The sequence below is a fragment of the Egretta garzetta genome, unplaced genomic scaffold (assembly GCF_000687185.1).
Source record: "Egretta garzetta isolate BGI_Z169 unplaced genomic scaffold, ASM68718v1 scaffold7, whole genome shotgun sequence".
Taxonomy (NCBI): Eukaryota; Metazoa; Chordata; class Aves; order Pelecaniformes; family Ardeidae; genus Egretta; species Egretta garzetta.
The window spans coordinates 713,541-737,816 of record NW_009260350.1 but is presented as its reverse complement, the minus strand read 5'-3'; the positions used below and the strand labels follow the sequence as shown (position 1 = coordinate 737,816).

The following is a 24,276-nucleotide window of genomic DNA, read 5'->3' as shown; positions in this document are numbered from 1 at the left end:
GGCCGCCTCCGGCAGACAGCGGTGTGCCCACCTCGGCTCCCGTAGGTGCTCGGATGAGGCCTACGGACGTAGCAGAAGAGGAGGCCGCCCCCAGGAAAGCACCAAAGGCGTGAGGGAGCCCCAGCGCTTTCAGGCAGTCTCAGCTCTACTCCCGGGAAGGCACAGGAGCAGACCGCAGTGGCTAGGAACGTGGTTTGCTTCTTCAGCAAGACGCCTGTGCAGAGCACAGCAGTCGCACAGCTACAAGAACAGTTCCCATCAGAGCCCAACCTGCAGGTGAGGAAGCCCACAGCAAAGTGGTGAAATGCCCAAGTGCGTCATTTAGGCCTGACAATTCAGGCCAGTCTGGAATTAGATTCCTGGGGTTTTTAATCCAGAGATGTGCCTGTGTGTGGCTCAGGCAGGGCCTTGACCTCACACAAGCAGCAGTGCCTGCACCATCCACAGCCCAAACCCACAGAGTTTCAAGAAGTTCTTTCCCAGTTGTCTCACACACACACACAGCCTGAGTAATTTTGCTATTAGTTGCACAGATACTGACTACACAAATTCTGCAAGACTTAGATCACTTTTTAGGTGATCTCCACTTTTAGGTGGGAAACGGCATAAGAGGAGTGGTGTTTTTCCGCTTTGATTATTTTTTCTACAGAAAAAAATCTTGCTGGTGCTTGAACTCCTGTGATCAATGCAGTGTTTTGGTGTAGAACACGTGAATTATTAAGGACTTCCTTTTCCAGTTACTAAGGTTTTTCAATACATACATAAAAACACAATAACAAAAGCCAACGTGCTAGGTGTTGAGTCTATCTTCAATGTAATTTTAGTTTAGCAAGCTTCAAACCAAAATACTGACATTATCTAATTAAACTAGGGTTGTTTTTTTTTTTTAATTTTAACGTTTACAGTTCATTGATAGCAGTATCTCATTAACATGCACTTATCTTTCAAATGGGGAGAGCTGTATTAGCACGGAAGAACACAAGACGTTTGCAGTCCACTGAGCCTATAAGGAAAGGCAAAGGAAAGATGACAGAAATCAAGGACAGTTAACTTGAAAATACCAATCCATAATGCTTTTCATAATTACAATCTAATTAATTGTTCCAAAGATGCTTACAGAGTAGGATGCACCTACTTTGAGGATCTTTTTGGTAGGACCCAAGCACAAGTAAAAGACTGAAATCTATGGAACATCACCACTGCAAACGGTGTTGGTAACATCATGAGGGTGTTCGCGCAGCAGAACATGTTGCGCTGGGAGGTTGTGGAGTCCAACCTACCTGGACCACTCTGCCTGGCTATGCTTTGAGCACAGGGGTTGGACTGGCTGAAGCACCTTCCAGCTGCAGCTGTGCTGTACTCTCTGAATGTTTTCTTAGAGAACGACAGACGAGTTTTAGTAGTATTGCTTTTTCCCTTAACATTACCTCAAAAGCTGTAGACTCTTTTCTCTGGATTTATACTATAGGGTTTGGTTAAGAAGAATACTTTTTAAGGCAATTATCTCTCACCAATTCTCATTTCCTATTTATTCTCCATAGGATATTGAGGTATGGTTCCACAGTTATATTTGTCCAATTTGTATGCAATTTATCTGGAAACAAACCAACCCAATACAGCTAAAATAGCATGTCTGGGTTGAAGATTTTTTTTTTAAAGCACATAAAGTTGTATCTTTTAAATACTTCTGATCAACAATATGGCTTATGTCTGTGTTTTTAATTATAAACCTTCCTTAATCACAACTTTCAAGAAAGTATTCTAGCCTTCAGAGCTCACCCTTGTCAAGTCCTACACATCCTGAAATCCACTTAGATGACCTCTGTCTCACATTCACTCTGCAACTTGTATATTTAAACCACCACACCCTAATAGCTCATTCTGTGTTTCCGTAAAATGTAGTTGAGGAGCAGGAGAAAGGCTGGAGTGGTACCAGACATGAGCGTGTGTTATTTAACAGACTTATGCTCACAGAAACCCTGCTAGAAAAGGGTCTGCAGCTAGCCCACACCTAGCCCAGTGCTAAAGCAACCCCCACCACATTAACACCCACCCCAGTAAAGCTCTTGGGCAGCCCATCATACAACCCAACACATGCACCGAGCAGCAGTGAAACTAAGGAGGCTGTGTGGCTGCAGAGAGATCCCATGAATCCAGCGTACAAACCACCAGCTCAAACCCAAAACGACAATGACTCCTATTGCCTTTATTTTTAAGCTCATGAAACTTCATCATGTGAAAAGCGTGAGACGGTGTGACGTCTCATGAGACCTAATAAAGCGGACAGTACAAACTGTGACTTATCAAAAAAAAAAATCAAAATATTTGAATATTTTATGCTTTCACATTTGTCTCTTTTCCATTGAAATTTTTAGCACCTTGTAAGTTTAAACATCTCTCATAAATTATTTTTTGATCTTTGCGAAATACACACAGTTCAGCTGTCACTCAGAGACAGTTGCTTGACAGTTCAAAGACGTTATTACAGTCAGTTGTGGAGAAAAATTATCTTTTACTGACAACTGGTATTTTTAAGACATTTGAAATGAGAAAAAAATTAATTCTTTAGTCTCCAAGTTGGCACAATCAATTTATCAGGTCTCGTGGCAAAAATTAAGGTATTTTATCTCTGCTGTATTATATTGCAGTGTATAAATAGTTTAGAGAAAAGTAGCTATCAAAATCCAAATTCAGCGTTTCGCTGTAATTGAAAAATCAGCATATTCTCAGTAAGTGCAAGTGAGCTCCTGCCTTTTACTCCTCCCTCAGAAACAACTGAACTGAGTGCAGAAATTCAGCTGCTGTTTGGAAAGATGGGCGAGTTCTTCCACTTGCTGCTGTATAAGGTGGAAATACAAATCATCAAAATACCCTTAATAACAAAAAATCTTATTGGCTAAAATTAGCAAGTTAATAGAAAAGGCTTCTATTTAACTATAATTTTGTTCACGTTTATGTGGAGAATCAATTAGAATGAGAGAGAAAATAGGCAAGCCAAGGTGCCCATGATCGAGAGCTCAAACAGCCATTCTTCAGAGAAACTTGCCATTTTTTTCTTCTTTCCTGTCTGCACTGATCAAGTGACTCATTCCAATACAGCCACTGAGCTTTTTGCCACCTATTTAGTAGGTTTTGAATGGTGTAAAATTTTGTACATTTCCGTGCACAGAAGTTTTTGCACTGCGTGGTTTAGCAGCTGTTCCTGTTACCCCATAACACAGCTAATTCATTATAGGTGAAACTAACTCCAGTGCCTTGAGACTGCCAAATCCTTAAGAGCATTTAGTTGAGTTTTCACTCTTTGATTATTATCAATTCAGTGCAAAATACATAGTTTTAAGGTGGTTTAAGATTTGCAAATATTTTGGAAGGCAAAAATCAGAATTAAAAGCCACCTTCACAATGCAGATAAATGTCATGAAATAAGTAGAATACAATTTCAGTAAGAGCAACTGGAAAGCACAGCAGTTTTGTAGATAGAGCCAACTGCATAAATAACAAGACTGGAAATAAACAGCCAAAGAGCTTGTAGTTTGGCTTCATAGCTGATCACAAACTAAACACGTCAACGCTGTTCTGTTGCAAAAAAAGAACGCCCAGAGCTTGTGCAGGGATGGATAACGGCGCGTTGTGTAGGGCTGGCAAAGGAACATTCTCCCCTAGAAGACCTGGTCCAGCAGTGGATGCCACAAGGCAAATAGGAATCAGAATGGAACAAATACGGAGGGCAGCAGTGTAAGTTTAGAAACCATGAAAATCTATGAGAAGAGACTTACAAAATCTGAACTTGTTTCATCTAGGGGTGAGACCACTGACGTGACAATGCGGTTGCTGGAAAAACGAACAGTTTTCAACATCTGCGGGAATAGGACAAGCAGCAATGGACTCAAGTAGCAGCAAGGAAGATTATGGGATTTTTTTTTTTAGATACTGTGAGCTCTGACAGTCTGAAAAGTTTATGTAATGAAATAGATGGCATAGGGAGGTTATGGAATCTCCCATCATACAATGCTATAAAAAAACAAATTATATGGAAATCAGTTAGGAATGGTTCAGTTGGAGCTGAGCCTGTCTTAGGTTGTATTCTGCAACAAAATTTTCACTATTTCCTCTCAAGTGGCATAAAAGGTATTAGTAAATTAAAATAAAATTTTTAAAAAGAGGTATATGTGGCCAGGTAAATAAAATACTGCTTTCTTGGAACAGTACAACTCATTGACAAAAAAAAAAAATAATCTGTATGTTGGAAGTGCCGAGTATCTTGTGAAGCCTTTGAAGCCATCTGTAGTCAAAATACTTTGGAAATTAATAGGAGTAATTACTTACAAATGTCATTAAATGTCAGTTCTGGCTTAACCGCAGCTTGCCTCAGTTTTGCAAAAGGTTTTTATGGATTATATTTTATAAGATAGTTACAGGTAACACTCTACAAAACTCAACACCCTAGAAAAAGCAGGCCAAAAAAGTAAATCACAGTGTAAGTTTGTTGACAAATGAATTTGTAAAAAGAGCAGTTTACACCAGAAGGATCAAAGTCAGAGCCTTTATTAAATGTTCCTCCTTTAAACAGACTGCATTTAATCCCCCTTTCGCATTTGTGATTTCTAAGGCTATTTTAAATACTTTGTTTTACAGGGATTTTCAGTCTTCAGGACCGTCACAAGCAGCAAGTTAGCAGTACACAAAAACAATACGCTTTAACTTTCACCAAGTTCTATTCCTGCTTCACAGGGCCGGTGGAAAAGACCAACACCGCTTCCAGTACTGGAGCTTTTGCACAGACCCTGGAAAGGAAATAGGTGTCACCAGAGTTTAAGCCTGATGTGCTCTAGAGCCACATCTCACAATGGGCCACAATTTACCAGTATTGATTAGTATATCTGTTTCTTGCGCATTATCTGTTTCAAAAAAGGGGACCAAATTTTCAATTTTCAGCTATAGTGGGTCTAATTAAGGCTATTCTGGTATATTTGATACTAAAATACTCTCTGGGAGTCCTTTTCATGAAATCCCGTCAGAATTAACATTTTCAAAAATGAAAACATTTAAAATAGGTGTTTGAGTTGAAATGCTGATGCAGCGGTTGGATCAGTGTTTCCTTGTCGTCTAGAGCGTTGTCATCACGTCAGTATAGTGTCATCTATCTGTTCATCAGAGTCAGCCTGGCCAGCCAGCTTCTTCAGAGATCTCCTGCAGCTTTCGTTGAGGAGCTCCAAGCTGGCAGCATCTAGAATCTTGGAAACCGACTGTGGAAGGAAGACAACACCACTTACCAATTCCTTATGACATACCATTCAAACTAAGAATAAACCTAAGTGCCTTACAAGCTGTATTTATCTTTCAAACATATCAAAATCCTTCATCTGCTTTTATGATTCCAGACATGGGAACTATCCAAAAGCAGCTAAGATTTAGGAAAGAGGGCTGGAAACGGATGTACGAAGTAGTCCACCCTAAAATACTCTCTCGAGCACCGCTGATGCTGCAGTAGGATTATACGAGTGACGAAAGCAGGAAACTCACAGTCCTAGCTGAGGTAAGCACAGCACAGGAAGGGCTTACAGCATTTGGAAAGCAAGGCTACCAGGTTAAACATGGGAGGTGCGTTAAATACCTTGATGTCAGTAACACTGCGCTGTAAGGTGGTACAGTATCCGTACCGCTTATTTCTTTAAGGCTTAGCATAAGAATACTGATGAGGGCCACTTTATCTATGTCATAAGCCAGCACGTTCTGAGGCTCCAGGCACCCCACCTCACCATACACAGAGCAACGGGACACTGCCTTCTACCAACAGTTATATTTTCTTCTGTCTCATACCTCCAGCACTTCTTCACCCGCTCTCATCTTCAGAAGATTGACAATAGCTTGGTCGCTATAGGCTCTTACGCTGGTGTTTTTGTCCTTTGTGTTGTCCAGAAGCGCTTTGAGAATCGGTTTAATTGTCTGAGGATCCAGTGAGGGAAGATGGTTTTTATTTGCCCACCAGATCATCTTTTCTGCAACTAACTTTATGTCACTGGATGAGTTCTGAAGACACTGAGGGAGAGAAAGATGGACTTAAATCCAGATAGACCAAGGACAGGTATTTAAAGCGGTAGTTTATCTTTTTTTCTAATCTAAGTAAACTATAACAAAAGCAAGCACTTTTCAACTCCCAGGTACACAAGAGACAAACTTGTTATCAGCAAGTGTGACTAAACTGTGTAACAGTAAGAGAAAGCCAAACCTTGAAAACAAGACACCTTTTCAAAAGAAAACTTCTAAAAATGTGGTTGACAACAGGGTCACACGCCTCTTTCAAAAGTCTCAGGAAATGACAATGACCACTAAGTGCAGCAATAGCTGATAGCGTCAGCGCCTCTGTAAAATACACTCAGTCATCGGCAATAGCCAAGCCAATCTCTGGTTGGAGTGTAAGGCGCATTTCAACAGTGTATTTCATTTTAAAATAAAAAAAAAGAATTAGAGCTTTATGGTTTTTATTTCATCTCAACGCATTTAAAATGTGAAAGCTAACATCTGAATGTCAACTGCGTTACCAATACTGTGATAAAGGTATTGTGACCCTTGTATTACTCATGTTTTAATACAATACTACGATACAAATATATAAATGTAGGATTTAAAACAAAAGTGCTTTGAAGAATGCTGGCCTGCATCACATCAACTTGCATGTCTGGTCGTTTTTTCAAGTAAATTGAAAAGAAATGTAAAACCTGAAAATCTAACACATTTTATTTACAATAAAGGTGACAGGCAAAATAAAAAGCACTTTATCTTCCCCTCTTTTCTAAGACGTTAAAAACACCTGAGGTTCTAAAGTTCAAAAGTCAGATTCTGTCTATCATGACGGATACTTCTGTGGGGAGAAAAAAAAAAAAAAAACAAAAACCCACACCAAAAAACCAGAACAACCAAGAAAGAAAGGAATTTTGAGGTAGAATATTTAAATAGATAGGAATTTTAAAAAGGGTTAACTTCAATAGTCTCTTTATCTCGGTCTTTTGGAGCTACTCCCACAAAAGTGGAAGTCAAGAAGTACTGCAGCAAAACCAGGTAAGGTAAGAGCGGGTGTTTGATGCATTTCTAACAAAGGCCCTTTGACCTTTAGCAGCCTTAAAAAACTGACAACTCCTACCCCACCCCCCTTCTCTGCCAGCTGTTTGTTACTGCAAAGGAAAAAATGTAAGAATCAAACCTGAAGTTTACCACACAAAGATCAAAAGTCAAATTTCCATATTACAGCAGGGGTAGCAGCATTGTATTCACAACTGCGAAGCAGGCTGATGAACTGATCCTGTCTGTACTTTGCCACAAAAAGACACACCTAGATTGTCAAGGATCAGGGGATTTAGAGCTTCCCTAGATAAGGCAACCGAGCTTTTCGCTCCCCTGCTGGGTTACCATACAGAAATCTGACAGAAAGCCACCCGTGAGCTCACACACAGTGGGATCACAGGAGAACACTACCCCAGGTCGTTCTCATAAAAACTCTTACCTTAATAAAGAGGTTGGAAAGTTTTGGAGGCAGGTTCCCTCCTCCTTCCATGTGGTATTTCATAAGAAAGCCCATCCCTCTGATGCCACTAACTGCAATAGGAATCTTCCACATAAAGACAAAAATGAGGATTATTACAGCAGAGTTCAAGCTGTTCAAGCTGATAAGCTTTTTATCACCAGGCTTACAGTCTCATGGACTGGGGAGCTTTGCAGAAGCCTAAATGGATTTTTCAAAAAACTGTAGCACGCAAAGCAGGGAAACATTGGGTTAATGTTCTTGGGCAATATGATGAAAAAAATCAACATGACCATGAGCCACATGGAATAAGGTAGCCAGGCCCCCCAGCACCCCCAGTAATTACTCGTTCAACCCTAAACTCCTAAAACGCAGTATTTGCACTTCTTGTAAACCTGGCCCATGAATGAGAACTTTTAACAGGGCAACAGCAATGTGAGTTATTCCCAATGAAAGCTGCTCTGCAGCTGAAGATTAAATAATCTTCATGTCCACAGAGATCAGAACTCAAAGAATCGGAACAGTCCACGTCATTTCACTATGAACTGCATCGAGCCAAGGGAGGATCTTCAGATGGCGCGCAGGGATTTTTGTTCCGTTCCATTTGGTAACACAGCGAACCTGCGCACCTTTTAAAGCACCCACCGAGGCCTTGCAAGAGAACTCGCCCGCCCTCACGTAGCACTCACCCTGTCAGCAGTGGCATTGCTGAGGATCATCTCCTGAACGCTGCTGTAGTACTTGGGGGAGCACAGCCTGCTAGGAGCAACACTCACAGCCACAGAGAGCGCCAGGCTTCGCCCGTGTCTCACCATCCAGTCAATGCCAGAGACGTCTGCTGCAAATGAAAGAACAGAACAATAGCGAGGCTCCTGCTGTCCATTCTTCATCTAAGAAAGCTCTTGTCAGCGTGTCAATTTGCTTCCATAAAATGAAAGCAGGATCTAAAGCAATGCCTTGCTTCCTCCATTCCGCCCACAGCGCCATAGGAACGGTGCTAAACCACAACACCTCTACCAGATGGGAACACCTCCTGGGCCGACACGGAAACCCAACACAAAGAAGTGGCTCTGTATTGTTCAACCCAGCTATTTCTGACTGTCTCAGTCACACGTTGTCAGGCCCGCATCACTTAGTGCATGAAGGAGCTTGGCATCGGAATCACACAAGCTCTGACTCTCTAATAAAATTGTAAAAATTATCTGTAATTTGCAACCAGCTAACAGATTCCTTTTTTAATCCCACAGAGGAGAGGAATCCCATAGCACTCCCAACCTCTCTGAGTTCCTATAAAACTCGTGGGTTTTTCTATCTTAGAGGCAAATTACTTAATTCTCCAAAAGCATCTGAAGCCATCAGATGTGGTCTGCAATTAGCATAAGCCAATCTAAGGTCACGGTGTCATCTAAACAGGTAGAATGGCCCTCCCGTCCACCCTGCCTGAGCACCCTGCCACCTCCCATCCTGGTGTGATCAACTCCCCTAAAAACAAATCCAGGAAGAAAAAAAAGTATGGGTAACCCCAAATTACAACCACCACGCTGTGCTCAGCTGTGTACCAGGGGTTCAAATGAACAGCCCCGAGCAAAGAAAAGCACGAGAAAATCTAGAGTAGAGCTTCAGATAAAAAGGAAGAACCTAAATAATTAGTTGCAAAGTTTGCCTGAACCAGTGGCTACAAAGGTATCTTCCCCGGCTTACAGAATCAGTTCCGGTCACCGTAAACAGCTTCACCTACCCAGTAAGTGCTGGTGGAGAACAGCACCAAGCTCCTCTTCCGACAGAAATGCGCACAGCTCGGCTAAGCAGCCCGCTGAGGCCATGCGGGTGGCATCCTAACGAGGAGAGGAAGAGAAGAGTAACACCAGCTGAGCTCACTCCACATCAGAGATAAGGAGCAAGAAGAACAAGTGACAGAAGATGATATGAAATAAAAAGTGAAATACTGCTAATATTTATTTCCTACTGCCTGGGGATTTCTGTCACTTCACGAGGTTTCTTGTACATAATGGAACTTAAAGCCAAATCCACGGTCAAAAAAGCCAGCAGAGGCTGAAGAATCACAGACCTTATGTAAATTCTGATTTGTTAAATGGAAAACTCATAAAGATGAAAGTGAATGTTTTAAAAGGCGCGTTAAGAGTTAAGTTTAGATTCACAGTCTAGAAAGTAAGCATTACTTCTAGCCATCTCCAGATGATCTTATCTCTGGAATAAACTCATACTATTTTTAATTGAAACTTCCAGGCTTTTGTTGCTCTGGCTCGCTCATGTGACCATCGCATCACTCCTCCTCTCCACCCCAATACTTACAATCCAGTGGGAATTTTTCAATTCGTCTATTTCTAGCATGCCAACAGGTGCATGTCTATGTTGCACAGATTAACTCATAAGGAAGAAATTAATTTTAATCTCACAGATGATACTGTTGTTTATCTGCCATATACAGGAGACCCTATATTAAACTTGGAGAGCTTCTTGCTCGTTGGAGAAAAATCTGCCATTATCTGAAAAATTTCTCACACTAAATGATAACCCCCACCGCAGAGCCTACGAACACACACATGTACGTATACTGAAGGTATTGCAGGTTTTCTCCAAGACAAAAAGCAAATCCTGACTTCAGAGCTGCCTCAAACACGTTGGTGAGGCGCTGCAGGTCAAACCCACAGGCACGGTTGCTAAGGAAACATTAAACTGGCAGATTTTCAGTTACCAGCAATTGGCTGGGGATCTCCAATTCTTGCACCCAAGTCTCAGCTAACACACTACAGGGCTCCGACGAGATTGATTTTACAGACCGTACTCAGTTTAGCGAGCAATGCCCAACCACTTGCTGCTTTATGTAAGTTTCTTTCCACTCTAACGTTAGTAATTTCCCGCAGAAGTTATTTTAGAAAATACTTGGAGGAAGTTCAGATTTTAAATTTAAGAATAAGCCTGTCTACAGCAGGGATCCTTTGCAGCTGGCTGAAGCTGTACCTCATCGTGTCCCAGCATCCCTAGAAGCACCGTGCTGATGTTCTTCCTAATTGCAGCATCAACTTTTGCACCAGCTCCTCGTGTGACAAACCGCAGAGCTTGCAGCATTGTGTCCCTAGAAGTGATCACAACCTACAGTCAGACACTGCCTCTCCCCACACCCTAAAGAAGAAACTGAGCTCTGGATACCTGTAACAGTTTCTTACGCAGCAATTACACTACAGTTTGGGAGACTGGTTCTCTGCACTGCTGAAAACTCCATGCTAGAAAGTATTTCCAGTGTTTGTGTACTTGTGTCTGTCTGTTACAACATAAATGTTTCCTGACTATTCAAGCATTAAAAAAAAATCTCAAATGAGGAAGTTAATTTCTTAGGGATCTGTGCACCTAGGATACAGGATCAGCTGCATTACTTCAGGTCAGACTGACAACAGATACAGTCCTGTGTCTGAGAGCAGGCTGCAGCGGGTCACTGGGGGATGTGCGGGAGAGACGCCTGGGCAGATACCGACCTGTGCTTCCCCTGATACACTGTCACAGCTTAGCTTCTGACCCAGGAAGTCTCCATCATCCACATTCTTTGTTTTACAACCCTTGATTAAGTCAAGCTGCTTTCACTAATAAGTAAACCTTAGTCTCAGAATCGGGGAGGGGGGGGAGGTGGAAATTCTACACAGATAGCTATAACAATTTTGTTCGTTCATCCTAGCCCTTTCTGTCATCCTTAATAAGCAAGAAGGTCTGAGTTATCACCTACAGCTTACCTGATGGCAGAGTCATCACTGGAACGAATTCCGTTCAGTAGCTCCGTGAAGAGAGGATCCACTTTTACATGGATGACGATGAGTTTACCAAGAGCATCGGCAGCTTTAAGGCGAACAGCACGGTTTGAGTCTTGTAGAGCTTTGGTGAAGGTTGTTTGCAATTGGGGCAAAAACGGTTTCAGGGCAATCTCAACCTGTCCCAGAGATTAAAGAAGTGGTGCAGTCAAGTCTGAAACAGCAGCTAGAAATCAAAGCCTGAAGACAGCACGACCTGTTCTGCAGCAGTTAGTTACCACAAATAGCCCTTGTTCAGATCTAACACGCTATTAAAATAGGAAAAACATGAAACAGTATTTTACCAGGCAACTTTTACCCCTTTCAAATCTAATCTTATTTTCTGTGTACTGAAATACAAGGGTAACACCATCATGAACAGTCTTTTGCATACCAAGCACTAAATAAAAGCTCAGCTCAGTTCAAATACATAAGATGATCATCTTTGGACTTAACATTTCACAAAAATGGTGGACACAGGAGAGAAAATAATTACATGGTAGTTTGTAATCATTTGAAAGTGTTATCAGCATTTAGCAATATTTCTGTGAGGTCCAGAAATTGAAGCACTGGGAGCTTTTTTGGTAGGCCAGAAGTTGCTGGAAGAATACAATCCAGTTACAGTGCCATTCCTAAACATCAAATCCACACCAGCAGACATCCTAGCTATACTTAGATGAATAAAAACAGCAAGCACTGAAGGTTACCATGGAAAACGTTCACAAACCACAGTCAAATTACTTTGAATCTTACCTTGGCTAAAAGAAGGCTTAAGGTTTCCAGCAGAGCCACCTTGACATTCCAGCTGAACCGATCTCCCAGGATCCGAATAAGCGGCCCAGTAATGCTCACCACAGATGGTTTAAGAGCTTCAGCAGAAGTCAGCTTAATAACTAGCCCTAAGGCCTTTGCTGCCTCCTCCTTCTGCTCTGGATTACCAGTTAAAACACCTTCCCGCAGCACCACGAGTATGGAAGTCACTCCCTATCATGAAAATCGGATAAGAAAGCTTAGAAGTGAAGATGCAAAAAGGACCTATCTTATTTTTGTTCCTGTTGCACACCAGATGCACAAACTCTGCAAGTTTCTCTCAATTTCCTGTTGACCTTCAGCTGCTTGCTTCCACATGTACAGAGCTACTTTTATTTGGTTTGGTTTCACACATCTACGCCTTACTAAGCCAGCTGCTATGAGAAAAGAGATGGTGGCTCAGGGAATTTTTAAACCAGAGAAATTTGGCACAGAAGTCCAGCTTTACTCCCCCACAAAAAGCAGCCAGCGACCATGACTTATATGCTTAACAGAACTGTCAAAGATCTCATTACAAGAGGAGGCTTCTGTCGGGTAACTCAAGAGCAGCAGTAATCTACAAAAAGTCTCTCCAACAGACAGGTTTGGAATGCCCCAATGGTCACTGCTTCTAATAGCTGTAAAGTCCTATCAATCAGTTCCCCCAAAAGGTGGGTGTTACGGCTGTGATGAATCCATGCTGATTCTGATCCTTTACCTTCTTAGGAATACAGAACCCCGGCACATGCTCGCCTTTGGCCTCGTTCCCTACAATCCGTATATCCTTGTGCAGGTCCTCAATGAGAGCAAGCTGGTTCCCAGCATCTAATTTCTGCAGGAGAGAAGGGCAAGACAAAGATGAGGCCAACGTGGCAACCAGCTATTCCTTGTGAATTCCTCTCAGGTGTGTCAGAAGAAGACACCCATTTCCTGCCTCCTCCAAAGACCCGACTACCAGCTCACAATGCTGAAGTCAAGCTCATCTTACAACCCTCAAATCTTTGCAGCATTTCAAAGGTAAATGTAGTTTACAATCAAAACAGAAGGTTCCAATTAGGCAGTATTTTACCAGCTACCCCCATCTTCTTGCCAGGCATTACCACTGCAACCTTTTTCAGCTGCCTCTCACCTTGGTGATGGAATTAAGCGCATCCCAGCTTTCATTCAAAACTACAGGGTTGGTATCGTTAAACAGACGTATCAAGCCTGAAACCAAGCTCTTGAGATGACCAGTATAGTCTGCTTTTGTCTTGGAACAGTAGATATTCAGAATGACAGCTGCTGCCTGTCTCATTCCCAGCTCAGGGCTGCGGGTAGCTTCTAGTAAATCTTCAGTTATGATTCTCTGTCCAGCGTCATCCTCCACTGACAGGATTACAGACTGGCAGTTTGCCATCTCCTAGAGAGTCCAAATTAATTTTAGGTTAACTCTTAAATAGAACAAAGCCAGATTTAGCCCCAGGTTTCTCCATGTTATTCACAGCATTATATTTTAGAGAAATACCACAACATATCCCACTTGCTAATAATTTTGTATTAAATGGCTGGTCACATCACCATTGAAGCCTCGATTCAGTCCAGGAGCAGAGACAGGTATATAATCAACTCTCAAAATTTAACAAGTGACCAAACTGTTGAACTGATTGCAGCACAGGTCACTCTCCAGCTGCCAAAGGACTAATTTATAGAAATTAGAGCAGCTCAGTCTCCCCATCTTCCTCACCCCTCAGAGACCGTGGGCCTTGTCAAATAACATTTTTTTGATCTAAGTAGTTTAATGCTGTGCATCATAATACTAATTACAAGCATGTCTGTGGGTACATTAGAGATCTCCAGGCAGACTTGGAGCTAGAAGCTGAGCTAATGGGCATCTACAGCAGACAGACAACAGGACTCTGCCACTAACACCCCTAATCCACCAACTTATGTACATGTCTGTCTGCAATCACAACTCCAGGATGTTCTCTGGAGTCCAAATACCAGATGATTCAGGAAGCAGTACAGAAGGAGTGCTGCATGCAAAACAGGAGATTTCCTTCCTTCAGCCCTTTAATCTCTCAGTCTTCTATACCAAGAATAAATACCAAGTTAACTAGACACGCTGGCAGTTCTCCAAGAATAAGTAAACTGAGAATTGTATCTTGTTGCAGGCCAAAGAGACTTTTACATGGATACAAATAGATTTGGAAAGCATACGTTTTTTCAACTCACAATATACCACCAGGCAAAAAGGCTCATCCTGAAAAAGCTAATGGACTGAATTAAAACACGCAATCTGTGAATCTAGAGAACACAGATTCTGTGCTGGGAAGTAAACCCAAAGCTCTATCTTCAGGCAACCTGTCATAACAAAGAGCTGAGCCGTGCTACTTGCCAACTGCTCTTCGCTGGTCCCCAGCTTCTCTTTCAGCGCAGACATCATAGCAGGCAGGATGACACTCAAGTGCCGTGTCAGAGCCCCCCCTGCCACTGATGAGAGGAAAGCTAGCACCCGGGTGTTCACGGGGGGAGTAGTCAGCTAAAAGAAAAAAAAAAAAAAAAAAAAAAAGAGAGACAAGCAGCAAGTTTTTTCAGAAGGAATCTCAAATCATATACAACATGAAAAATTTCTAAGTATAAATGCATCACAACCCAAACAACAATGTTTTGAGCATAAAATCAGAAGAAAATTTCCAACTATGCTCTTCCTTTTGGCATATCGGTCCAAAGAAAACTGGCAGCAAGCAGAGGAAAAAGCACAGTTCTGAAGTTTAAAATTTGTTTCCAACCGTACCTTTGGCACCAAATAAGGCAGCACCACACGGCTCTTGACAGCCATAACTTGTTTAAGACCATCTTTTTTGGAAAGAGAAAGTTACAAACCTGAGAGCTGATTTGTGACACACCAAGCTAAACCCTATTTCAAGTGACAGTTTACCACGTGATCATATAACCAACGCACAAGTCCTATCCAAAAATACTTTCATAATACATAGCAAAAACACAAACCAAGCTTTTCTGTCACATCAGAAAGATTTTCCGTATCAGGAATGGTGGCCAAACAGCTTAAGCAGGTGACAATGGCAATTCCCTAGCAAGCCAGATGTAGCAATTCTTAGGCCTATGCACTAGCCACAAGACCTTCCCTACTGATGGCTAGGATGACTCCATGGAGGAGACAAAGTAGAGGTGCCATTACCTGGTAGGTCTGCCACTACAGTCCTGCTTCTCCTTTAAGCTGATTATTCAAAACCTGTCCCACAACATCATTAATCAAGTTGTTGACTAATGTTGAGCAATGCTCACCAGCTGCTTCAGCAAAAATGGCAGGATATCTTCAAGAGCTTGATGTCCAATTGTTGAGTGCAACTGTTCAAACGTTTTAGCTGCAGCCTCTCGGACTTCTTCCAGAGGGTCACACAGCGCTTTTCTCACTGTAGGAACTAGGGACTCCGAGAAAAGCAGTACCTAAAGATGTAGAGATTAAATTACAGAATATCTAAAGCACAACAGACACATGCATCTCAGCAAACTAGCTAACAACTGAAACTGAATTGCTGTTTGCTTGAAATATGTTGGAAGAAAACCAGGATTAATCAACACAAATACTTGCAGTGCTCTAAGGCTACCTAGTGGATGATTTCTATTATTGTATCTCATAGAAGTCAGAACTGTGCAACATTTTAAATTTACTGCCAGATACAAATACATACATTTGCCTGAACAGCAACTCATGTTAGTTATAAGCCCTGAATTCAGTCCATAAAACAAGTCCAGCACTAGCTGTATTATTCTGTCTCAACTGCAATACCTGCATCGTAACATATATATCTAGGAAACTGGAGATTTCACCTTCCACATTTAGCTTACCGCATCCCTGCTGGTAGATTTCATTATCTCACTCAACCCAATGCAGACTCCTTGCCTCTCGTCACTCTTGTCTGACCTCAGTCCATCCTCCAGAATAGGAATGATTTCAGGAAGGATCTTCTCTCCTAACTTTCGGACAAGGTCTCCTAATGTCCGTGCTGCAACCTGTCCACAGAAATTTATATTCATTAACTGTTTTCCTGTTTTATAAAACTTAAGAAGGTGAACTGTGAGTAGATGTTAACTTTTGACCATAAACTACCATTCACAGTATAGAAGGAGTAGTAGAAATGGAAACACTACTATTGTAAGTAACCACAGAAGAATAGTTTTACTGTCATCACAGTTGCCTTCAGCAAAGAGAGAACTTGGACATACTCATGCTCAGAACAGTTAATGACAGCTTTGGAGTGATTTATAGAAAAGAATTATCCTGTGTTCTTCAGGAATTAGTTTACATGGTCACCTGCAGTAACAGGGAGGCATTACTGAATTTCTCACCGTTCGCTTATCTGCACAAGTACTGGCCAAGAATTTCAGCAGAAGCCCAAAGAGAGTTGGCAAAATTTCACGCAGTGTGCGAGGAGTGTTTGAGACTACAATCTTCCAGACATGTAAGGAGGCTTGACGCACTACCAGCTGGGTGTCAGAGCGGCCCATGTACAGCCCTGCCAGCACCCTGTTCCTCCTCTCCACACCAAGAGCATTAATAATAGCCTGAAAAGAAATAGAAACAAAATTGTGTTATCCACTCCTGAAGCCTGTAAAAAGAAGGTAATAAGTGATTATTCAATACAACTTTCTAGCAGGCTTTCCGTGCTGATTTTTAAAAAAATAAATAAATAAAGGCACATCAGACAAGAACAGCTTTACCTTGTTTGACTGGGCTGTTCCAAAGTTGTCATCCTCTGAGGCAGTTTCTGTGGTCATTTTTCCAGTGACTCCTGAGATATGGAATAGAAGATCTCCCAGGAGCTGAACTGAGCTAAACCTGGCAACAGGAGGAACTGAAGTGTTACAAACAGGGTATTCAGGCGGCACCTGTCCAAATACGACAGTGTGTCAAATACAGATGTGAGCAAAATGCAAGGCAAAGAGCTAGGTCAGCACTGAAATGCCACATGGGCTGATATGTAAGCTCAGTCTGACTACATGACTGAGAAGAAGCATGCTAAAGAGAAAGGGAAGGAATTAATTCCAAACTGGAAGGGGCTGAGAGAATTCCTGCATCAAAGCAATGAATCAGGGAATAGCCTGGACTCTAAGAAGAAACAAGACACTGCCAGTATCTGTCTCAACCCAAAAGATATTCACCTGGGATAAGCATACTCATCAGCACTCAGCTGACACGAGCCTTTTAGTACAACTAATTTCTGAGCAATTGCTATTAGCTGTGAGTGCTCCACTGCACATTTCCATACACAGGAGAACAATAACTTACTCAGCATTTTGAAAAATGAAAAACAATATGTGAGGGCTAAATACTGCCACATCAACTGCCTTGGAAATGCTTTTCAGAGTCACTACCAGAATTAACAATCTAGTAGGAATGCTTTGAAAGTACCAGGAAACCTGATCCACAGCTGGCAGGGTTTTGCAGACTCTGTGCTATAAGGCATCATATTCAAATCAACAAGCAAAAAGAGAGACTTGCTTTTGCTTCCCAGGAGGTCTCTGCCTTTGCTTGAGGAGCAACACAGAGTCTAAATCACACCAGTCTTCCAACCATGGAAGAGAAATGTCTCTGGATAAGATGGTTATCCCTCACCTTATCCTCCACAAGTCATCAAACAGGCCATCCTCAAGCTGTGGCAGGAGAAGTGCAATGGCAGTCTCGGCATACATGCTTATGATTCTCTGGCCAGCGCGCAAGGCAGTGTCCCGCACAAACTCATTCTCGTCTGCCAGTGCCTGAAACAGAGAGAGAAAAGTGTCTGTGAAAGCTGGGGGGTGGGCTCAGCACAATATACAAAACCAACGGGAGGAAAACAAAAGGATTTTTTCTCTCTCAGCCATGAAAAGTAAATGAACTACAGAGCTGTGAATGCACAAAGGTAATTTAAAGAAATTACCCGTGACTACAAACAAAAGACAGCAAGCAAGTAACTTGGAACAAGAAATAATTTATAATTTACATTCTTTTATATTTTGTATAGTCCAGAAAAGCTGGACAAGTCTCTGCATGTCTCACAATTACTGTAAATGATGTAAATGATGCCTAAAATACTCTAGAGCCTTCTTTTTATCCTCTAATAAAAAACACTTCAAGCCTTTGCTACGTACCTTAAGGATACAAGGAATGATGGGACCAACATAGGGAGTGAACTTGTCTCCAAAGGTAATTGGTAGGTAGTTGAACATCATGATATAACCATCTCGTACATGCGGAGCAATATCCACTTTACTGGCAGTAGCTACAATCTCCGGCATAAGTTTCTCCAGCTTTTCTACCCCCAAACCAGCCATAACTTCAGCCAGACCTTAGGAAAAAAAGCAGGTAACATAGCTGATAAACACAAGAAAGAACAAGCTGATCTGATTTAATAGGAGAAAGCCTGAGCTCAGTATTCAGACACAGCTGTCCTCACCTTGAGCAGCACCAGATCGATCCACTGAGCTCTGCTCATATGTCAGCGTCTCCATCAGCCACGGCAACAAATCCTCAAAGCATGATTCTCCCATACCCTTCACCATGGCTCCCAGTGCCTTTGCGGACACTGTACGCACCTAACAGACAAGAGGAACAGAGATTTGCAAAATATCCAGTCAAAGTTACCGAGACAGATGTGTCAGACTGATTACAGATCTACAGAGGATCAGCACAAAGTCTAACCCAACGCACTGAAAGACAAACTGTATTTGTACAAAATACTTACTTCAGGTACAGGATCCAACAGGGATGCCTTCAGGCCAGGAGTCACGCTGGGCAGGTAAGGAGCCAGATCCTGAAACAAAGAGTCCAAAGTGTGAGAACTAGATTCAAAACGAGAAAGAAATCTGAGTCACCTTCATGTAAAGGACATTCAGCCCCTTATTATTAGCAACCATTCTTAACTTCCTGAGTTAATCAGTTGGTTTCACAATCCTGCAAATAAGCACACTGAATTGTTCTGCAAGTCCAAGAAACACCATCAGTTCCTGTGAAGACCACTCAAAACCTTTTTGATGCTCACCCACAACCCAGCACTTTGTACCTAAGGAAAATCCAACACTGTTAACATTTACACAAGGTTTAAAGGTAGAGATTATCAGCACAAAAATTAAGCACAGATTTTCAGCCTACAGTGAGGTTCTACAAACACTTTTCAAACAAACCCTGGATCCATTTGTAAGCAGCTGATCTGTGTTTCACTGATGCTTGTTTTGCTTGTTTGTTTGTTAACACATTTCTAACACGGTAAAAACAAGACCTTTTTGCAAGGATAAATCTGGTAATAACTAGATGACCAAAGTACAAAGCTGACAGCCTTAAGCACCTGAGAATTGTCACTGTCTTTATAGCCATTACCTGTTTATTTACGTACATTTAATTAAAGCAGCTGTGTGGATTCTAATATTGCCTACCTTAACAGCAAAACCCCCAAACCAAGTAAGTTCTCTCTAGCGCTTGTTCTGTTATCTCCTACGCAGTAACTACAGCACACAGTTAGAAAGCATTTTTAGCACCATACCTTCTGATCAGTGAGGGAGTACATGTTCCCAATGATCTGGGCAGCCATTTTCCTGGTGTCTGTGGAACGATCTTGAAAAGCTCTCTGGACAATTGGCATGATCAGTGCTAAGGATGGTGCATCAATGAAATGGACAAATTTGGTATCCAGTAGAGTCTGCAGACACTTCTGGGTCTTCCTGGAGGGGTCAGTGAGAGCATCCAACAGAACTGGAGCAATTGCTGAACATTTTTAAAAAGGAGAGAAAGGACTTTATTTGTACATAAAACCAAAACCACATGTCAGGGTGAGCTGCTGTTCTCTCATGGGATGTTTTAGATCCTTCTAAAGCAACTAGCAGCACAGAGACAGAGGATTCCCTATTAATATTAGCTGACAAAATGGATAGAAGCATTCAAAAAGCCTTGAAGCAGACAGCTGCGGTTAAACTTTCAGGTTATACTTTTCTAGGATTAGTTTCATTTCTATAGAAGTCTGGATTTAATCCTAAATGTTGCGAACATAAACCTTGCCATTATAAACCACGGTCATGTCAGGACATTAGAGATGCAGACAGTTCTTACCCAGGATCTCTGGATTCCTGATGACAGACCCAATCTGCCTGAGAGCTTGCTGACCTGCATTCTGCACCTTCACATGAGAGTCTGTGAGCACTTCAGTAAGTTTTGGCACAATATTGGGTAAGCAGGAAGAGAGCTGTTTGGGAGCACAGTACGCCATAGCCCCCAGCAGTTCCACCGATCCTGTGCATGAAAAGACAAGGCACAAAACAATACACAGCATTAAGAAGAGATATGAGAAGATGATCACATTTACCTCAAATCTACCAGTCGAAGAACACACAGAATGGCTGAAATGTATAAAGCCACTCTGTGCCACTTAAGGACACTAAAGACAGGGTTTTTTTGGTACCAGGGAAAAGAAGGGAAGGGGGGGAAATTCCAGCTTCTGGAGTACTTCTAGAGAGACAGGAGGGAAAAAGTGTCCCTTGAATCTTCTGGGGGAAAAAAGTTGCTCAAATGTGTCAGGGGACTCATTTGTATCTCAAAAGCTGTAAGTTCCACAGACCCTTATGAGACAATAAAACTATCGTGGCCATCTGTAGGGATAAAGGAATAAACAAGGGGAATGACAGCAAAGGGAACCGTGGGTTACTCTCAATCATGTCAGTCAGATATTCATCCATACCAGCTTTGGTTCTCCAGGACTCCTCTTCTAGTGCTGCAAGAAGTGATGGCAAAACCAGCTTCACTCCATGAGTACTCAAGTTGCTCATCACGGCTTTGGCACAGTCATCTGCAGCCTCCAAGGAGAAGAGAATATTTACAAGCTGTGTCACAACGCACGTTTTCTCCTTCCTCAAAGACTCAATGGGAACAAAGCCTTCACATAAAACAGTGTCTAAGTACAATGACGCAGCCAGCCAAGGAGCTCCCAATTAATGGCCAATGAAATAAGACGCTTTCAGTTATTAAGACAATCAAATTGTACTAGTGGTATCTCAAGGGATAAATCCACCTTCTCAATTTGCCTAGTTACAAGAGTATTCATATCCATTCCATTTTGGTTGTCTCTTAACAGCCTGTTCTCAGAAATTTAAATCATCTTACCTCTCGCACATACTGGTTCCCATCTCCAAAACAAAGTAGCAAGTGAGGTAGCACATGAACCACATAGGGCTCAAAGAGCTTTCCAAGCATGCTGCAGAGCATCTCAAAGGCAAACAGAGCCCCTAAAGAAATAAAAAGGACAGTCAGGGGAAAATACAACTTCATTTAAAGGGGATGGAAAGAGAAAATACAATTTTTGTAGAATTTCTCCAGAAGCACTCAAATCTCACAGCTGAAAGTCTCTTGCCTTCTTGCACTTGTGGCTAGTGCTGTAATGGGGATTTCTGGCCTCAGAAAGGACAAGAAGCCCAGTAGCATTAAAAACATGTAACAGTCCTCTGAGTCCTAGCTTAGGTAAGCAGAAACAGGGACAGGAAACATCCAGCAGCAAAAGGAACAAGTAGGCTGTGTGAGCCCCTCTGGACCAGCTGGAGCGGAGCACGTACAGCTCCCTTCCCGCTCAGGAAGCAGGAGCCCACCTAGCAACACCCACCTTTGAAAACAGGAGGGAGGAGGCGCAAGCATGTTCCTTAGGACCAGAAACCCTTCACCCACCAGAATGCAGATAGAGCAATTTTAGGACACTGTACACAATCAGCAGCCTCCTCACAGACACTCCCCATTTCTTCCTCTGCAACTTTTAGTAAAATAAATATACATAAAGCAAGCCCAGGGTTCAGGTATCATTTGGTTTGACCACAATGGCAGTAGATACAAGAGAAATTTGAAGTCTTTGGGAAGGAAAAGCTTTTGTCCCTTACCCTCACGCCGACGGAAGTTCTTCTTGTCCTGGATAGCATCGGTCAGCGTGGTCATCATCTCCTGCTGCTTGAGAGAAAGGATGCCAAGGCCTTTCACCAGGCCCGCCAGCCCATAAGCTGCACCTTTGCGCTCAGCATACTTATCAGATTCTAAAAGCAGCTGCATCAGCTTCTGTATCATTCCTCCTGCATCCTCTTTAATTGCAGGCACCAGGGGTGGTAAACAGCTTGCCACCGACTCCTGAACCTGTAAAACAATCCACCAGCTATCAGATCACAAAATATTCATCACCAACATAACTTCCTCATAGACTGCACCCACAATGACAGTTTTCTGTCACCAGAGCCATTTTTCATCTCTCTGACATCTCTGAAAGTATCATAGTGTTAACCTGCCTCTGCGTGGAACATGAGAATTCCTCCAGGAAGGCACCTACCTGCTGAGATGGCGTGGACAAGGCTGCTATCAGTTTGCCAACAATTGGTTTCACTTTAGGGTCGCTCTTGTCCAGATGTTTTGCCAGTGAACCCATTAGAATGACCACGCTCTGCCTGACAGCATCATAACTGGCATCATTAGGAGCATTTTTCAGGAATTCTTCAAACACTGGCAAGAGAGAGTTAACATTGTCCTGAAAAACAAAACCACAGAACTTGCCACTAGAGTCCACTCAGAATGAGGTTTGCTATGCTCAGTGGACGCTTGTTCTTCTCTGAGCCAACAAACTGAACAACCACATTGTATTTACAGTTCATTTAATGCATCACATCACATAAAACCTTGTGCCATCTCAAACAGGCAACAAATATTTCCTCCTAGAAAGAAGTTAGCTCTTAAAAATTAGATCCCCCAAACCTGCCAGCACAATTTTCTGCCAGAAGCAATGCAAGCCACTAGGCGAGACTGCTAGCCTAAACATCAGTGCCTGCTCTTTTGCTTGCTCCATTTGCAAAGGGAGAACAGAAAGATAAAACAAACTTCACATGGTTTTTCTAAGAAACAGAAGGAAAGAATGAGTAATGTAAAAATACTCCTATTATCTTGGGCTTAACCGGAATGCAGAAGGGTGTCCAGAAGAGGTGACTGGCCCATCGGAGGAAATCAGAAGCTGAGCAATTTACACCCTGCACACCTCCCCATCTAACACTGCTGGAGAAGGGTTAGCAGTGAGAAGAAGGATGGTCCTCCATTCTCTGAATGGCTTCAGTTGTCTTCAGTTTAATTAAGCCAATGAACAGCAAGCTTTCATGTTTTGCTTTGCACGAGACCTGAAAAGGAATTCTCACCTTCACAGGATTAAAAGATCTGTGGTCTGATTTCACTTTAATTGCTCTAGTTTTATACCATTTTAACACAAGTTGATTCAGAGCTATTTCTTTTTTATAGCAATGACAGAGAAGAACTACACTTAGTCAACACTAGTCACTAACAGAACAACTCCAAACACACAAAAATTCTTACTACATGAAAGTTTTCAGCTGTTACAAGTAACAGCAACCTCTAAGAAATTAAAAAAAAAAAATTTAAAAAAAAAAAAATCTATGGGCTCCAACACAGTATCTACATTTTCATTCCCTCTTTTTCCACTGCTAGAGAGAGAAACATTCAGACTTACTTTGCCATGAGTGTTGAGAGTTGAAAGAGCTGCATCTAACATGCACTTCCTGACTTCAGGACTGCGATCATTCAGGGCATCCGGTACAAAAAACTGAAAGAGGGGCTTCACCTGAGAACTGTCCAGATGCTGTGAGAGTTTGTTGAGGGCCAAAGCTATACCACACCTGTAAAGATGGTGAGCTTGTGAGCTTCCTGACCTCACAGGATTTGTTTGAGGTGACAATCACATTTGCTATCAGTAGCACATTACAGAAAATGAGAGAGAGAACCATTACAAAACCAGAGAGAGCTTCAGAGTGTCCAACCTACGTGCATTTCATTACATAACCCCATGCTGCAGGTTCCCAAAAGGACAATGATCCTTCAGCCATATGACAACTTTTATCCTGATGACAGATTACAGATACTTGAGCCAACAAAGACAGAAATCAGGATCACTTCATCCACTGCTGAAATACAGCAGCTTCACAAGGTACATCAGCACTAAAGAACGGATTAGCTTAAGACACGTAGTGAACAAGATGATCTCCAGTTAAACCTAATAGGGCATACAAGTAGACAAAAAGTAATAGCCAAACTGGGATTTTTCCAGTTCATTAAGGCTTGCACTGCTGCTCTTGAAACAATCAACTGCTCATACAGAGGTGGGAATACAGTAA

At 42.1% G+C, this 24,276-nt stretch overlaps 1 protein-coding gene across 1 annotated transcript in view; it reads right to left on the bottom strand.

The window, feature by feature from the left end:
• Nucleotides 1-4,529: 4,529 nt before the first annotated feature.
• Nucleotides 4,530-24,276, bottom strand: part of GCN1 (GCN1 activator of EIF2AK4) — a 43,727-nt gene continuing 23,980 nt past the window's right edge. The window contains exons 32-59 of the mRNA XM_035898358.1: nucleotides 23,616-23,781; nucleotides 22,437-22,631; nucleotides 22,000-22,246; nucleotides 21,239-21,360; nucleotides 20,817-20,931; nucleotides 20,192-20,371; nucleotides 19,629-19,849; nucleotides 18,834-18,902; nucleotides 18,546-18,684; nucleotides 18,241-18,437; nucleotides 17,726-17,868; nucleotides 16,831-16,948; nucleotides 16,459-16,674; nucleotides 15,958-16,122; nucleotides 15,394-15,555; nucleotides 15,097-15,178; nucleotides 14,882-14,943; nucleotides 14,483-14,626; nucleotides 13,238-13,507; nucleotides 12,827-12,940; nucleotides 12,073-12,303; nucleotides 11,266-11,459; nucleotides 10,502-10,616; nucleotides 9,258-9,354; nucleotides 8,209-8,357; nucleotides 7,502-7,606; nucleotides 5,821-6,039; nucleotides 4,530-5,246 (exon numbers count right to left, since the gene is read on the bottom strand). Coding sequence (XP_035754251.1) covers nucleotides 5,121-5,246; nucleotides 5,821-6,039; nucleotides 7,502-7,606; nucleotides 8,209-8,357; nucleotides 9,258-9,354; nucleotides 10,502-10,616; nucleotides 11,266-11,459; nucleotides 12,073-12,303; nucleotides 12,827-12,940; nucleotides 13,238-13,507; nucleotides 14,483-14,626; nucleotides 14,882-14,943; nucleotides 15,097-15,178; nucleotides 15,394-15,555; nucleotides 15,958-16,122; nucleotides 16,459-16,674; nucleotides 16,831-16,948; nucleotides 17,726-17,868; nucleotides 18,241-18,437; nucleotides 18,546-18,684; nucleotides 18,834-18,902; nucleotides 19,629-19,849; nucleotides 20,192-20,371; nucleotides 20,817-20,931; nucleotides 21,239-21,360; nucleotides 22,000-22,246; nucleotides 22,437-22,631; nucleotides 23,616-23,781 — 4,363 coding nt within the window. The 3' untranslated portion in view covers nucleotides 4,530-5,120. The remainder of the gene's footprint in view (nucleotides 5,247-5,820; nucleotides 6,040-7,501; nucleotides 7,607-8,208; nucleotides 8,358-9,257; nucleotides 9,355-10,501; nucleotides 10,617-11,265; nucleotides 11,460-12,072; nucleotides 12,304-12,826; nucleotides 12,941-13,237; nucleotides 13,508-14,482; nucleotides 14,627-14,881; nucleotides 14,944-15,096; nucleotides 15,179-15,393; nucleotides 15,556-15,957; nucleotides 16,123-16,458; nucleotides 16,675-16,830; nucleotides 16,949-17,725; nucleotides 17,869-18,240; nucleotides 18,438-18,545; nucleotides 18,685-18,833; nucleotides 18,903-19,628; nucleotides 19,850-20,191; nucleotides 20,372-20,816; nucleotides 20,932-21,238; nucleotides 21,361-21,999; nucleotides 22,247-22,436; nucleotides 22,632-23,615; nucleotides 23,782-24,276) is intronic.